This window comes from Amblyomma maculatum, chromosome 3 (genome assembly GCF_055883805.1).
Source record: "Amblyomma maculatum isolate TAMU_Amacu chromosome 3, ASM5588380v1, whole genome shotgun sequence".
In the NCBI taxonomy this organism is placed as follows: domain Eukaryota; kingdom Metazoa; phylum Arthropoda; class Arachnida; order Ixodida; family Ixodidae; genus Amblyomma; species Amblyomma maculatum.
In genome coordinates, this window is record NC_139346.1 from 45,424,756 (window position 1) to 45,440,107 (window position 15,352).

General features: G+C 44.9%; 1 protein-coding gene across 1 annotated transcript in view; it reads right to left on the bottom strand.

Annotated features, from left to right (window-relative positions):
* The window catches only part of LOC146194675 (uncharacterized), a 96,615-nt gene that overhangs the window by 12,590 nt on the left and 68,673 nt on the right, over positions 1 to 15,352 (bottom strand). Inside the window, exons 8-9 of the mRNA XM_084597498.1 lie at positions 7,453 to 7,666; positions 6,520 to 6,705 (exon numbers count right to left, since the gene is read on the bottom strand). Coding sequence (XP_084453624.1) covers positions 6,520 to 6,705; positions 7,453 to 7,666 — 400 coding nt within the window. The remainder of the gene's footprint in view (positions 1 to 6,519; positions 6,706 to 7,452; positions 7,667 to 15,352) is intronic.

Below are 15,352 nucleotides of genomic sequence, written 5' to 3' on the forward strand. Positions count from 1 at the left end.
GGGAACGAATAAGCCTCTTTCATGTAACCAGGTTTTAACAGGTAATGTGTTGGAATGTAGCTTAAAGAAGAACGTTTTAACTGAAGGCCTAACTGGCATCTTTTTCACACGCTTTAAGACATCCTGTCCGGGGCCTCCACGGTGTGGTGCACGGTAAATCGGCAACGGTATCGTGACATCCAGAAGATCTTTGTACAGCTTCTTCTTACACACTTTGCTCAAGTATTCCATTGAAAAACGCGCATGCAACATTCTGAAAGACAAGACAACTTCGCGCATGTACCCTTTTAAAGCGCCACTCATATTCTCACCAGAACAGACAACGTATTCTGGAAGCATTTTACACAGTCGTACTTGCATGACCGTGCTCAAGAATTTGTCGTTTTGATCACGAAGGAAAAAAAACGCGAGACAACCTGTCGCAAAAAGAGATGCACAAGGCCCAGGCCCCCCGCCTTAACAGGAAGAAAGAGGTTGGTTCTGCTGCACTTTTCCCATGTTGATGCCCACATGAAAACGGCAGACACGATGAATTTTTTGAATGCTAACACGCGTCGCCGAAAGCACATTCATTACGTACCATATCTTTGCCACAAGGAAAACATTGCACACATAAGCGCGTGAGAACATTGACAACGGCTTGCCCTGCCATGAATCAGCTTTCTCTCTCGCTCTCTCTGCTTGGCCAGCCCAGAAAGGGGCGGGATCTTGGTACGATTCAAGCGGCACGCCTAAATACTGGGTCGGCAATTTTGACCATTGCAAACGAGAAAAGTATTCAGGCGTAACATCCCAGTCTCCATGCCAGAAACCGGCGCTTTTTTCCCAATTTACTTCACAGCCTGTCTGTCGGCAGAATTTTTCAACAAGGGCAGTAACTTCTTGAATGCTTTCTCTGCTTGAACAGAATAAAGCGATGTCATCTGCATATGCCAGCATTTTGACCTGTGCTGACTGCAGCATAAAACCAGTTATACGTTCATTGTTTATGATACACCGGCAGAGAGGCTCGAGGTAGGCCGCAAACAGTAGGGGTGACAGGGGGCAGCCTTGCCTTACTGACGACAGCACACGAATGCTGTCAGTGAGCTCTCCATTCACAATTATCCGTGTCGTGCAGTTCGCATACACCATTCGAACACCTTCCTCAATCACTTGCCCTATGTTTGAGTGTGTCAATACTTCGAACAAGGCATCGTGCGAAACGCGATCGAATGCTTTGGCGAGATCCAGCTGTATCAATGCCACTCGAGATCCAATCGCGTCACAACACTCCAAAACAGTTCTTACCACGTGCACATTAGTTGCGATGCTTCGACCCTTAATGCCGCACGTCTGGTGTGGCCCAACTAGACTCGGTATTACACTTTGAAGCCTTTTCGCTAGCACTTTATGTATATTTTGTAATCCACGTTGGTAAGGCTTATCGGCCGATAAGAACCCACCAACAGGCGTTTTTCTGGCTCATCATACTTCGGAATCAAAACAATGTGCGAGGTAGAAAACGAAGGTGGGACCTGCTTACGTTCGTATGACTCGTCTAGCACTTTAAGCAAAATCTGGGCTGTGTAATGTTTAAATGCTTTGTAGAAAGCAGCGCCAAGCCCGTCAGGTCCTGGCGACTTTCCCATTGGAAGCGCGTCTATCGCACTTTCTATTTCTGTCAAATTTATGGGTCGTTCTAGACGCGTTTAGTATCCTCATCGAGCTTTGGCATTTGGCACAAAAATTCTGCCTGAAAGCCATTTTTGACTTCGCGTTTACGGCCAAGCAATTCATTGTAGTGTTCTATAAAGGTATTTTTGATAGTAGCAGGGTCACTAGTTACAGCACCTCGGTTGTCAATTTGCCGTATTTCCTTTTGATACGCGTGCCGTTTTTCATCTGACAGCGCTCGCTTAGTTGGCGTCTCCCCCGCCAAAAATTTTTCAGACCTTGCTCTTATCACGGCCGCCTTATACTTTTCAGTGTCAATGTTTTCAAGTTGTCGTTTCAAGGATTTTATTTCTTGTGCATATCTTCCCGGCTGGATGCTCAGCCACAAGTTCGATGCTTGAAAGCGGTACAAAAGCGCTTCTAGTGAATGCGGTGTTGCCTTAGAAACATGCCGTAGAACGTTATACTGCAGTGTATATCGGTAATTATGAGCATGTTACTTACAGAAGTCGCAGTTACACGAGTAGCGAAGTACGTTTCCGCTACATTTCTTCTGCGCTCTGCGCACATGCAGAGCCATCTTGCGGCAAACACAGAAGAACCCCTCCTCGCAATGTGCGGCGCTGCCCCGACACGTGGCGCGCCACTCGCCCCTGGCGCTTCGCCGTGCACCCTCACAGGTTGTAGAATCAAGCGTCTTTCCTTTCTTTAGATCACTACCTTCGCTCACCCGCTTCTCCCCTTCGGGCCGCGCGGGTACCGGTGCGAGGATGCCCCAATACCCTTGCGTTTAGTAAGTTTTCTCGACGAGGTACAATAAGGCTATCGCGTTTCACTCTTGAAGGCGAAGCTTAAGCATCCTCCAAATTTTTATCATGCACGTGCTTCCTCTCCTGTTGCCTTGTGCCAAAAAAAGGAATCTGGCGCCGCCGGGGTGGTGCAGTGGTATGACGCCCGACTACTGTACCGGAGTTCCCTGGTTCGAACCCGACCGCGGCGGCTGCGTTTCGATGGAGGCGAAACGAAGTGGCGTCCGTGTGCTGTGCGATGTCAGCGCACGTTAAAGATCCCAGGTAGTCGAAATTACTCCTTAGCTGTTCACTACGGCTCCTCTTTCTGTTTCTACTCTTAACTCCCACCTACCTGCCTTTCCCTAGGGCGCGATTCAGGTGTCCACACAGCAAGTGTGACAGATACTGCGCCTTTCCCTTCCTGAGAACAAATTGATTTGGTTTGGTTTGTGGGGTTCAACGTCCCAAAGCTACTAAGGCTAATAGAGACGCCGTAGTGGACTCCGGAAATTTCGGCCATCTGGGGTTCTTTAACGTGCACTGACATCGCATAGCACGTCGCCTCCATCGAAAAGCTGCTGCCGAGGCCGGGATTTGATCCCGCGTCCTTGGGAACAGTAGTCGAGCGCCGTAACCACTGCTTCACCCCGGTGGGGCTGTGAACCAAATATACACCATAATACATATTTGTGAACTAATTATTTATTATAGTGTTCTGAGCTGATTGTGTATTCAAAGTGCTGTCCTAGTATGTCTGATGTTCAAGAGAGTCACCACTGGTGTTGACAAGAGGGCTTGGGATAGTACTGTAGCCTTTGAGTGCTCTTATCATGTTGTATACTTTGTGCGCATTAGAATAAGAGTCCACAGAAGATTTGGTTGATTTGGTTTGGTTTGTGGGGTTTAACGTCCCAAAGCGACTAAGGCTATGAGAGACGCCGTAGTGGAGGTGTTCAGAAATTTCGACCACCTGGGGTTCTTTAACGTGCCCTGACATCGCACAGCACACGGACGCCACTCCGTTTCACCTCCTTCGAAACGCGGCCGCCGAGGTCGGGTTCGAACCCGGGTACTCCGGCACAGTATTCAGGCGTAGTACCAAAGCACCACCCCGGCGGGGCGAGTTCACAGAAGAACGGAATGATGACCAGCTTTCTCGCTTGGAGGTGCGTCGAACACGCCTGCACGCCTGCAGCCTTTGCACGCTTAAAGGCTATCAGGTTTTCGGCTGTGGGGTATCGGCGTAGTTTCCACCAAGCCCTGTTTTGAGTTTCACGATCAGTCTTACATTCTGCACTCCACCAGGGTCTTCGTTTATTTCGTGGAATACTGGACGTTTGTGGAATGTATTTTTATTGCGAAAACAATAATACTCGCCCTTTCAAGCTTTCGCGCGACCCGGCTGCAGTTACGTCTTACCCACATGACGCTGTGACGTCACATCCCACGTGATACACGGGCTGGCAGGAGCTTCCAACTTGGGTCTTGGGACGGTTATGTCAGAATCAGCCTGCTAGGACCCTGACATTCATGTTACCCCTATAGGTCACTATGGCACGTTCGTACGGCTTGGTTAAAGCGACCGGGAAGAAGAAAAAGAGAAGAACAAGAACGCTCGGTTACTTGCAGCTAATACTTTAGCTCAATATTTGGTTCAGCAGCGTTGAACCCTTGTAATTTTTCTGCTGCCTCTATAATGTGCAGCGTGATCAAGCGCTGAGTTTCATCAACGCCTAAGTCAGTAACTGAAGAACAAACCAATGTCGATTGTTCCCTGAACGTCTTCCAGTTGGCTGCATAGTCAAACTTTCTAGGATTAGACGCATTTTCATTTTTATTGCGTGCATACTTTACCGAGATCGAAAAAGGGTCATTTCCATAATTACAATTGCAATCCACTCTGTAGCTACCAAGGGAATTGGGGAGCCAATAGCTAAATCTATGGATGTGTATTTGTTATGTAATATGTTGTGGTATGTTAGCTCATTTGTGTTCAGTATCCATGATCCAGAGGACAATAAGAACTTTTCAGTTAGCACACCTCGGGATTCTGTTCTTGTACATCCCCATAATGAATAGTGGTTGTTAAAGTGTCCGACCAGCAGCCATTGTTCTGGAAGCTAATCAATCAGCTTTTCAAAACGTTCACTACATAGCCTATAATCTGAAGGAATATATAGAGAACAAACTGTTGTTATTTTACCAAAAAAGAAGGTTCGTATTGCCACTGCCTCTAAGTCTGTATTAAGTACGATGCTTCGGTATGGGATTGATTTTGAGTTAAATGGCAACGCCGCCAGAGGGGCGAGTGCTGCTTTGTCTATCCTTCCTGAATACAAGATACTGCTTGAGGAAACTCCTGCTTGCTGGTTTTAAGTGGGTTTCTTACAGACAACGTATGTTTGGATGGTGCTTGGCAAGTATTTCGTACACATAATCAAGATTATTTAGTAGTCCTCGACATTTCCAATAAACGATGCTCTCGGTAGCCATTTTTGTTCAGTGCGGAATGTTGCTGAGACAGTGGCTTTAAGACTCGCCGCCTTTATCAAATGGATTAACTGGCGTATGTCTTTTTATTTGAAGCGGTCCAGCAGGCACCGCCTCTCATTGGCGGACTCCCTGGGCGCCTCTGACGCCGCGGAGTCAACGCTCACTTCTATCGCCTCTGATAAAGGCATGGAGGTAGGAGGTTTTTCAAAAGGAACTCAGATGTCTTTGGTGTCCCGGATGTCTGGGAGAAGGGGACCTTCGGGATTGCAGATTGGTGCAACCGGTGGCTGCTTAGCTAGCAGCCGTGGTGGGAGCACGTCAGCAGTTCCACCATCAGGTGCAACGAGCACACGGGGCAGCCCGAGCCCATCCCCGCCCGTACGGTCCACCATATTCTTCTCCTGGCGGCAATAGCTCACTTTCTGTCTATCCCAAAGACCCAGCGGACGCCTAGATCTCCTTGTTGACTGGGCTGAGTCACGGGACTTGCACCGTGCCTGGCCAGATACCTAGGCTGATATGCGAATGTGTGTGTGCGTGTGTATGACCTGTCCGTCCCTTCCTCCCTCCCTTTCTGCGTAAGCAATTGGCTGACCAGCGCGCCGCGTATGGGTTTTAGGTTTCGGTTCAGCCGCGCAGGTTGCTCTACGCGTCCTCTTTCTTTTTTTTCTGATTTTCTCTTCCCCCTTTTTTTCTTCTGCTTCTGAGTGCTCATATATATTATTATTGTGTGAGTGTTCCACAAATAAAGCAAACTCTTAATCTTAGGACTGATCAGTATATAAATTCTTTCGTGCCCGTACCTGTACCGAACTCAAACCACCTGCCCTGTCTGTCATCTCCTTCCAGAGTCCTCACAAATTCATGGGTACTGTTTTTCGTCACCTTCTGTAATCACTTTATTATATCCGTCAATTTTTGCTCAATCTCCCACTCTCTAATCAGTAACGACTGAGAGACCTTGAGAGTAATAAAATTATACTAAATGAAAGGGAATAACTTTATTTCTCGGAAATCTAGGGCGTTGAGGTCGGAAGCTGGCTTTAAAGATTTCAGGCAGTTTAAATGGCTGCAACTAAATTATATAGAAGCAGCCTATTTCACAAGTTCTGTGGCACTCTCTATCTCCGGATGTGTTTTTTCGTAAGTACTCTAGATGCATAGACACGCCGCATGGACTCGTCTATGTCTAAATGCTTTAAATGGTGACGTAGAACCCTTGTGATTCACAATAAAGCAACTGGTATATTTTCAGTATACCCAAGACATCGACAAGATGCCAGCGGAAAACATATCAGATAGCGATATCAGTTGAAATCTCCACGAAAACAGCAACACGCCTGCCCTATAAGCTCTTGAGAATCCTTGAAGCACTAAATGGCTTCAAGCCTGACGGCTTTGAATGCTCGGTGGCCATTTCTGGTTGGAACACAGAATCGTTACAATCCATAGTACACGCTGCAGCATGTACTATGGTTTGTAACGATTCTGTGTTCCAACCAGAAATGGCCACCGAGCATTCAAAGCCGTTTCCGTTGTGAAGACAACCATATCAAAGGCAAAGACAAAAGGGTCTCACCTCGCACAGTTATTTCCTCATTGTTGTCGACCCGAACGTATGGGTAGTCTTTGTTCTCGTAGTAAACTTCCCAGTCGTCACCACATATACCGGTGATTTGAAAACCTTCGTGCCCATATTGGCTCCAGCGAAGCCAGGCGTGACGGTCAATGTGCAATACTCGGAAGTCGGAAGCGTCGACGTAGTCTGAAAGATGAACATACGACAACTTACTTCATATTTATCTGCGTTGGCGTTATTTCACTTGTTAAAGAGAATATCATAAACTGGAACTGAAATTACCGAAATAAGCACTTTGAATGAATGTCATTCCTGAAAAAACAATATGCCCAGTGACTCAAGTGCTACTGCGCCCATTTGCTGAGCACGGTTCAATTCCGTCATCGCTGGTTCAAATGCGGCCTCGCTGAGCATGTCGTACATTCCAAATTAATTATGTATTCTAATTCCTCCCGTGCAAAAATATCTCGCAAACGCAATTGCATTTTCCTGTCAAGCCTAATCACCGGTTAAATCACTGATGGGCCATGTACGACTGACAATTACTTTGTATTTGAAACCATGCAGAAGAATAAACCTTAAGTATCTCGTACCACATTCTTCTACAGCTAGTACGTTAACGTGGTAATGAACGAAATTCGAAATAAAATCAGGCCATTCGGTTCGAACTTCTCCTGCTTTAGTTTCCTGTGGTCAGATTAAGGGCCTCCAATGCCGCTCCTTCAGAGTAAAATGGGTGAAGTGACTGCGTCCTGGCCCAGACAGAAACCAGTCGAGGGATGACATTGCTACATATTTTGAACTTGGCTCACTTTCTTGTTCTTCATATCAACAAGCCAGAAATAATTGTCTCAAAAATAACTGCGCAAGAAGCGAAGACAATTAGCGTAACGTATGCTAGTGAAGGATGCAAAATAAGATGGAATATAGTACCTAGACCATGCCAGACAAAATTGACGAAATATTCCTTTCCACATCCGTGATCATTGCAGCCGTGTACACCGATGTTGACGCCTCCATACTTTTTACCGTGCGCGACGGACATGTACCCAGTCGCGTGCAGCGTTGTGCCGTGGTAGTCCGCAGTGATGTTGCATTCCGCAGAGAGGTTGCAGCTGATCCAGGGATTGTTTGTGTCAAGCCGATACTAGAATTTAGGAGAGCAGCAGAGACGAGGTTAATCAAGACGCCGGTTCCTGATTGTTAGAGGAAAAAAACCGGTCACGCAAAATCTATAACAGTAGAATTACACACACACACACACACACACACACACACACACACACACACACACACACACACACACACACACACACACACACACACACACACACACACACACACACACACACACACACACACACACACACACACACACACACACACACACACACACACACACACACACACACACACACACACACACACACACACACACACACACACACACACACACACACACACACACACACACACACACACACACACACACACACACACACACACACACACACACACACACACACACACAAACACACACACACACAAACACACACACACACACACACACACACACACACACACACACACACACACACACACACACACACACACACACACACACACACACACACACACACACACACACACACACACACACACACACACACACACACACACACACACACACACACACACACACACACACACACACACACACATCTTGTTTCATTATTATTTTACTCGTGGTGTGTTGCACCAAATAAGCTTTATTATCTTTCTAAGTCACTCGGCACGTTTTCACGAATTACGTTCTGTGCACATTTTTTCGGAGTGTGCTAAGAAAAGTCGAGATTGAAGAACCTGCGCGCCTATCTTCTATCTCTTCACCTCAAACTCATTTGGCCGCATCTGAGTGTCTTGCTACCGCTTTGCACTCTTCGTCTCCTCCATAGACCGATCCCAACAACCGATCTGCGCATGTGCCGGTTTTCCGGAAGTTGCACCACCGCCATGTTTGTGATAGTCAGCAGTCATCTGGTCAGCGCGCGCACGTGCGACTGCACTATTGCATTCTCCCCTCCAGAGAAATTTAATGCACATCTTCCATGCCTCACTGCACAGAAAATATGTTGCCAGTTTTGCACAAATTTACAGTGACTATTACATGCAAAGCAAGGATTCTAAGAACATTAAATTTGTTTTTTCTAACCAGTAGCCTCGTTCATTTGTAGAGACCTTGTCGGAAATAATTGAGAGCTGCGTACAAAAATCGTATCATGGTAATTTGTACTTCTGGTGACCGACGGTTGATTAGTGTGTGTGATAGGCAATGGCTTGCTAAAAATGAATAAAATTAATTTTTTAATTAAACAAATGAAAAATGAATGAACTAGATAAAAGGGGCTCAACAGTGTCAAAATGCTCAGAATGAAATGCCGAGGCATGATGATGCTAATACAAAATTTATACTATGTAATTGATCAATTAATTAGTGAAGTATTTCAAGAAATGAGTATTTGGAAAAAGGAATTTCAAGGTATCAGAATGCTCACAATGAAAAGCCAATGCTTGATTATCTAATAATTAAAATTTAAAGTGTGTAATTGATGAAGTAATTGAAATAACAAAAAAAAAGCAAAAGGAATGAGGTTAAAAGGTACTAAATTGCATACACCAAAAAGTCAATGCTTGATATACACTTATCAGGAAAGTTGGGGGGGGTGAAACTGACCAATTATTTATTTGGAATAAAGGACGAACTGAAAAATAATGAAGAGGGTTCTAATACACATAATGAAAGGTAAATGCTTGATGTTGTAAAATAAAATATTAAAGTGTATAAGTCAGCCACTAAAAATTTCAATGATTTTATGATATGAAAAAGTACATTTAACAATGTCAAACTGATTTTGACACCTTTGAGCCGCCTTTTCTAATAACACAATATTTTGAAATAAATATTTCATCAATTACACACTCTAAATTATCTTATTTAGCACCGTCTAGCATTGACGTTCATCCCCGTCATTTTGATACCTTTCAGACTCCTTTTCAGACATTAATTGTTCTATTATTTCGGTTAATTAACAAATTACACTTTATATTTTTTTAATTAGTATCATCACGCGCTGGCTTCTCATTTCGAGCATTTTAACATCTTTCAACCCTATTTTCTAAGTGTTCATTTTTAAATATTTTAATTACTTAACTGATCAGTTACACACTCCAAAATTTCTTCGTTACAATCATCAAGCATTGGCTTTTTGGTCTGAAAATTTTAGCACCTTTGAACCCCGTTTTTTTTTCAATTTTCCTCTTTTTTAATTGTTAAAACATTGTTCGATCAATTACGCACTAAATGTTCTTAATTCGCATGATTCATTGGCTTTTCATTGCCAAAATTTATTTTAACACTTTTGAAGCCTCAATATCCTAATTTTTAATTTTGTAAAAGTTATTCCCAAATTCTAAAATTTCATAAACAGCACCATCTACACTTGCTTTTCATTCAGAAAATAGGACACAAAAGTTTATATTTCAATTATTTCAGATAATTAAGTTACAAATTACATTACTTTTCTTAGTTAGCCTAACTAAATGGGCATTTCATTCTGAGCCTTTGAAAGTATTTAACCGCTAATTTTGCAATTTTTTTCCTTATTTATTTGATTAATCACATTGATTTCATTAGCTCGTCATCGCCTATCAAACACCAGTTATCAATCAGTAGAAAGACAAATGACCATGATATAGTTCATTTACGTAGCCCTCCTTATTTCCGACATGCGGGTGCCGACATCTATTACATCTGCTACTACTAATAGGCTCCCAAAGCATCGCTGGGCGGCGCTGCGGCTCCTGATGGCAACACCATCTGTGGCAGAAAAACACACAGTGGGACGCCGCCGGTTCGGCTCGCTGCCTTCGCGACGTGCGCCGCGCACTTTCTCTCGAACGAGCACGCGCCCTGACGCGCCCCCGCAGGCGCATCGCAACATGCCGCCTGCATTCCGTCTTGATGATCGGACAACCTGCCGCGTATTTCAATGAAGGAAACGTAATAATAGGGGAGAAAATTTTTATTCACGTCTGCACTGTAGAGCAGACGACAGACGACGGTGAGCAAATATTGATTGCGAATGCGTTTCCCATGTTAGCGAAAACGTAGGAAGTTTATCTCGAGGTAAGTCAGCTATGTAACTATATTTTCGTATATTGTCACGTAGCCGTTGGGGCCCATAACCAGAAGGTTGGTTTTTAATAGGGGGTTCATCTAGCACGCGCAGGAAAGCAGGTCCAGAGCACCGAGTGATAGCAGCCGTCTTCAGCTTCTTCTCATTGAACGCCACGAGGCCACTTCTTCGAGTCCGCGCACGATTCTCTCGATGAGCAGCCGCCTAGCGGCTGCTGTTGCACACGCTGCATTATAATATGTTTAAAACTGCGGAAGTATTATCAGTACTCTGAAATAAAACTGCTCGCTTGTTGATCACCGTTTTGGCCTGTAGTATGAGATCTATATACAGTTTTGTTTTTATTACTACGACGTTACTAAAGCAGATCTTGCAGTAGAAGAATAAGCTATAGTCCGAAGCAGATGTTTCTTCAAAGGCACGAACGCTAGCAGTCTCAAAAGCACAAGCGTGCTCCGCGCGCTGCACGCGACATAACCGGCTCGCTGGCTCGGAAGGAAGGTGAAATCCAAGCTTGTACTACAATCGTGCGTTATTTCGGTTCTTACTAAATGATTGTGCTTCATTTATATTTGGTTTGCCTTTACGAAACCTGTGACGCGAATAGGGGGCTCCGTGCGAGTAGTGTCAATCGAGCCATAACCAGGATCGCTTTTGTATTGCACTTCCAACATATTTTTGTTATGAATAATAATAATGTTGGTTCATTTATTGACCAATTTGCGGAAATCTGTAAAAGTGGCTCGGCCCAGCATGTTTTCCGGCCTCCCCCCCCCCCCCAAAAAAAAAAAGGCCTCGTTCCTAGATATTTTCTTGGTCGTGGGGCAGATTCACACATCATTGTCGATCGCGGACGTCGCACGCTGGATATCTGTTGATTTGGTGGCTCAGAGCACTCGCAAAGCAGTGAGAGAGCACAGAAAATCGGCAAAGTAAGACACGCGTGGAGCGAAGAGCAGGATAATTCTCCACCCCCTTCACTTCGTATACATTGTACTCTTTTGATGCCTCTCTAAGACGTCTTTGTCAATGTCAACTGTCGAACATTTCTGAGTTTATGGAGAAGGGCAAAATTAGCCCTTTCCGTTTACACAAAGAACGCGAGACTTCTCAGAATGCTGTAATGCGATTAGAAAACAGGTCTTGTGGAAACGCTTCCAATGAAATCTGCAAAGTTCCACACGTGAGCCTCGTCTTTTGGCGCTGCGCCTACTATTGTGGCTACCCATGACACAATGCTACTTAGTACCTCAGTTTAGTTTCGCATCAGCGGAAGCGTTTTTGTATTACCAAATAACCGCTAGGCGCAACTCGATCGCCGCACGTGCACAGGAAGCTAGCGAAGCGTCTGCTCCGGCGACGTCCCATCGTTTCACATTTCGCCACCATGCCAGGAATGCGGCGCTGCCATCGCGCGGCGAAACTTGAGCTTGGGGTCCCTATACGCCGATGGCTTTTCGGCCGAACGAGCTGTATAAGCTATTGCCTAATTGTTTTCTGGTTTTAAACTGAAAGGAACGACGTTCGCTATTCGTGACGATTTTTCACTTGCAACACGAAAGGCCAAGTCAAAGCTGAATAAATTCGCAAAAATGCATAAGAAATTCAAGCTATCGGCCGACAGGCGGCGCATGGATTCAGAAACGTACATCTACGACATCACTCTAACGCTGTAACTCATTTGAATCGGAGAAATTCAAGCTATCGGCCGACAGGCGGCGCATTTATTCACAAACGTACATCTACGACATCACTCTAACGCTGTAACTCATTTGAATCGGTAGCCACTATCCAGGGGCTATATGCACTATACAGGGGCCATATTCTTGACGCACATGGCTGCCATTCGGCGCCATTTTTTTTCTCTGTTTCTGAGAACAGTCACGTGTTTCAAATTTGTGGCGCGAAATTTTGGTGCGTCGAAATGGCTTTTTGTGGTACCGTAAAAACGACGTGAGCGTGAAAACTAATTTTTAGCAGCGGTATTCATGATGCATGGAGGGTATATTTAGGTAACTGTGGAGGGAAAATAGAGATATATATGATAGAAAGGGAAGCACTTAAGCTTAAATTACAAATGGGCTGAAATGAACCACCCACTGTCAAGAGCCGAATTATGAAACCTGATTGGCTGACGTTGTGTGGCGGGAAGGACGTCATGCACAAACATTTAATGATGACATCAAAATGACGTTTCATTACGCAAAGAATGAATTACATTGCTGTAAATGACCAAGGTTGGGCGCCGCTTTTTGAACCACTTGCGGTCGTCGCGAAAAAAACATGGCGATTTGACGTGCAGTGTAGGCTGCTGTTAGCTTACAGCAGCTTGGTAAAGAGTTTGGTGGGCAATGAAGTAAGCTGACACATCTCGTTGCAATTGCAGAAAGCACTGAAACGACGTCATAAGAGAACTTTTCAACTGCGTTATCTTTTAGAGGAATAATAATGAAGACGCAGATTTACAGCCGCACGAGGGTCGTACCTACCCTCCCGTTGCAAATGTTTTGCTCTCATAGAGAAACCATCGATCCGCGCCGTTGTTGCCAAGCGCAGCAATGCGACCCGCTAACTCAAGCGGTTGATCTGCGCGAGGCGAGGCGTTTCAGAGAGCAACAGAAGGGGAAGTCGGGCGAGTTGTAGGTTATTCATGATGGTTTCGTCGGCGCTCTTTAACACAGAGACAATGAAAGAAAGAGAAATAAAGGTGCCAGTCCCGTGTTTTCTTCTCTTCGTCTTTGTGTTAAACAGCGCCCACATGAATTTCAGGGAGGACCATGATGCTTTCTAATTTTCTGTCTGATCGGTTCGTGAGTATACAACATGAGGGATAATATGGTTCGATGGCTGTGCAGGAGCTGCGCGCGACAGGCAGCGAGGCATCACGAAAGAGTATCTTAAACTTCGGCCCTAAACTTAAACTTCGGCCTTTTTTGCCTTGCACTATGTACTCACTGCAATGTTAAGGAATTGAACAGCCTTGAAAGCAAGCAAAAATACTCAAGCTTCTATTTTAATAAAGGAATGTACATACAGTATGTTCTATGTACATGGCACACGTTTACTTCTCACATTAAATGTGTTTCATATATAAAGTTTTCTTTTAATAAGCGTGCGGGATCACTATTTGCTCATTTTTTTAGAAAACGAATAAGTACTCGGAGTACAATATGACGCTACGCTCTCAGCATATGATGTAGTTGAGTGAAATGTTTTGTTGATTGCATTTTTATACAGCCTGAAAATGATTTCCCTTTTTTATTTGCATTTCACTTTTTCGACAGTAAGGAATACACACGCGCGGCGAATTGCCCTAGCTTCATACCATGATTTAATCGGTCATCTTTCGCTTTCTTTCATTATTGTCGGTTTATTCCCCTCTGCACGTGCATGGTAGCGTGGGAATCGCCTAATTAACCTTTTCTGCTATTCTCTTCTTCATCTAAAACAGCGCACATAAAACACGAAACACAGCGAAGAGCAGGACAGACGTCGTGTTTTATGCGCGCTGTTTTAAATAGATCGCTACCAACCAACCAAAATTTCGACATTACTGAAATCTATTCTGTTCTTTGTTTCGTTCTTTTTTAGACATCTGTTGCGTTTAACAAGAGCTTTTCGCACGCCAGCGCATGAAAATTTAACAGACGAGGTGTGAGGCCCAGCGTATGCCTTCCACTTCGTGCGTGCGTGCGTGCGTGCGTGCGCGCGTGTGTGTGTGTGTGTGTGTGTGTGTGTGTGTGTGTGTGTGTGTGTGTGTGTGTGTGTGTGTGTGTGTGTGTGTGTGTGTGTGTGTGTGTGTGTGTGTGTGTGTGTGTGTGTGTGTGTGTGTGTGTGTGTGTGTGTGTGTGTGTGTGTGTGTGTGTGTGTGTGTGTGTGTGTGTGTGTGTGTGTGTGGAAGACTATCGCTCTCTCCCTCCATCTCTCTCTCTGCCCTGTTTTCGGCGCTCTACACAACTCAAGCCGACACAGTATGCTAGAAACTTAAGCAGACTTAGTGATCTGACGGTAGCTGGTCATACCGCGGCTTCTCGAAACACGTGGTTGCACAGCCAGTACCTAACAGTAATTGATACTTTGAGACTGCGAGCGTAGTCCTCAGACATGGACAATGCCGGCTGCGCCGGTGCCTCTTCGTCAGTGCTGGAGCTGCTTTGGAAATCGGTCGATTCCTTCTGTTTACGACCAAGTCCTTAAACTTTTTAGTTCCTGCATTTAAAAGCCGCTGATAAGTAAATGTGAGAGGTCATCGGCGCTTATGAACAGCAATGCTACTTTTAGCTCCCATTTTGCACCAACCTACTGCGAATATTCTCTTGCCATTCTTGCTCTTCAGCTGAAACTCACACAGCCTTTCCGTGCGTAGCTGATGCCGAATGTTCAACCGCAAGTATGTCATGACACACTAATACCGCAACGCCACAACATACTTCACTCGCCTCATTGCAACCCGAGGTTTCCGAATCACGGAATGCACCGCAGTGTATCGGTTCCCGCCGGAGCACCCATGTTTTTCATACTTGGCGCCTATATATAGTAGCAGACGACAGCGCACTTTTTTCTGTCACTTTAATTCTCTTTTTTTTTTTCAGAATACGTAACCCGATTGTGTGCTTACGTAACCTGGCGCCGTCCTA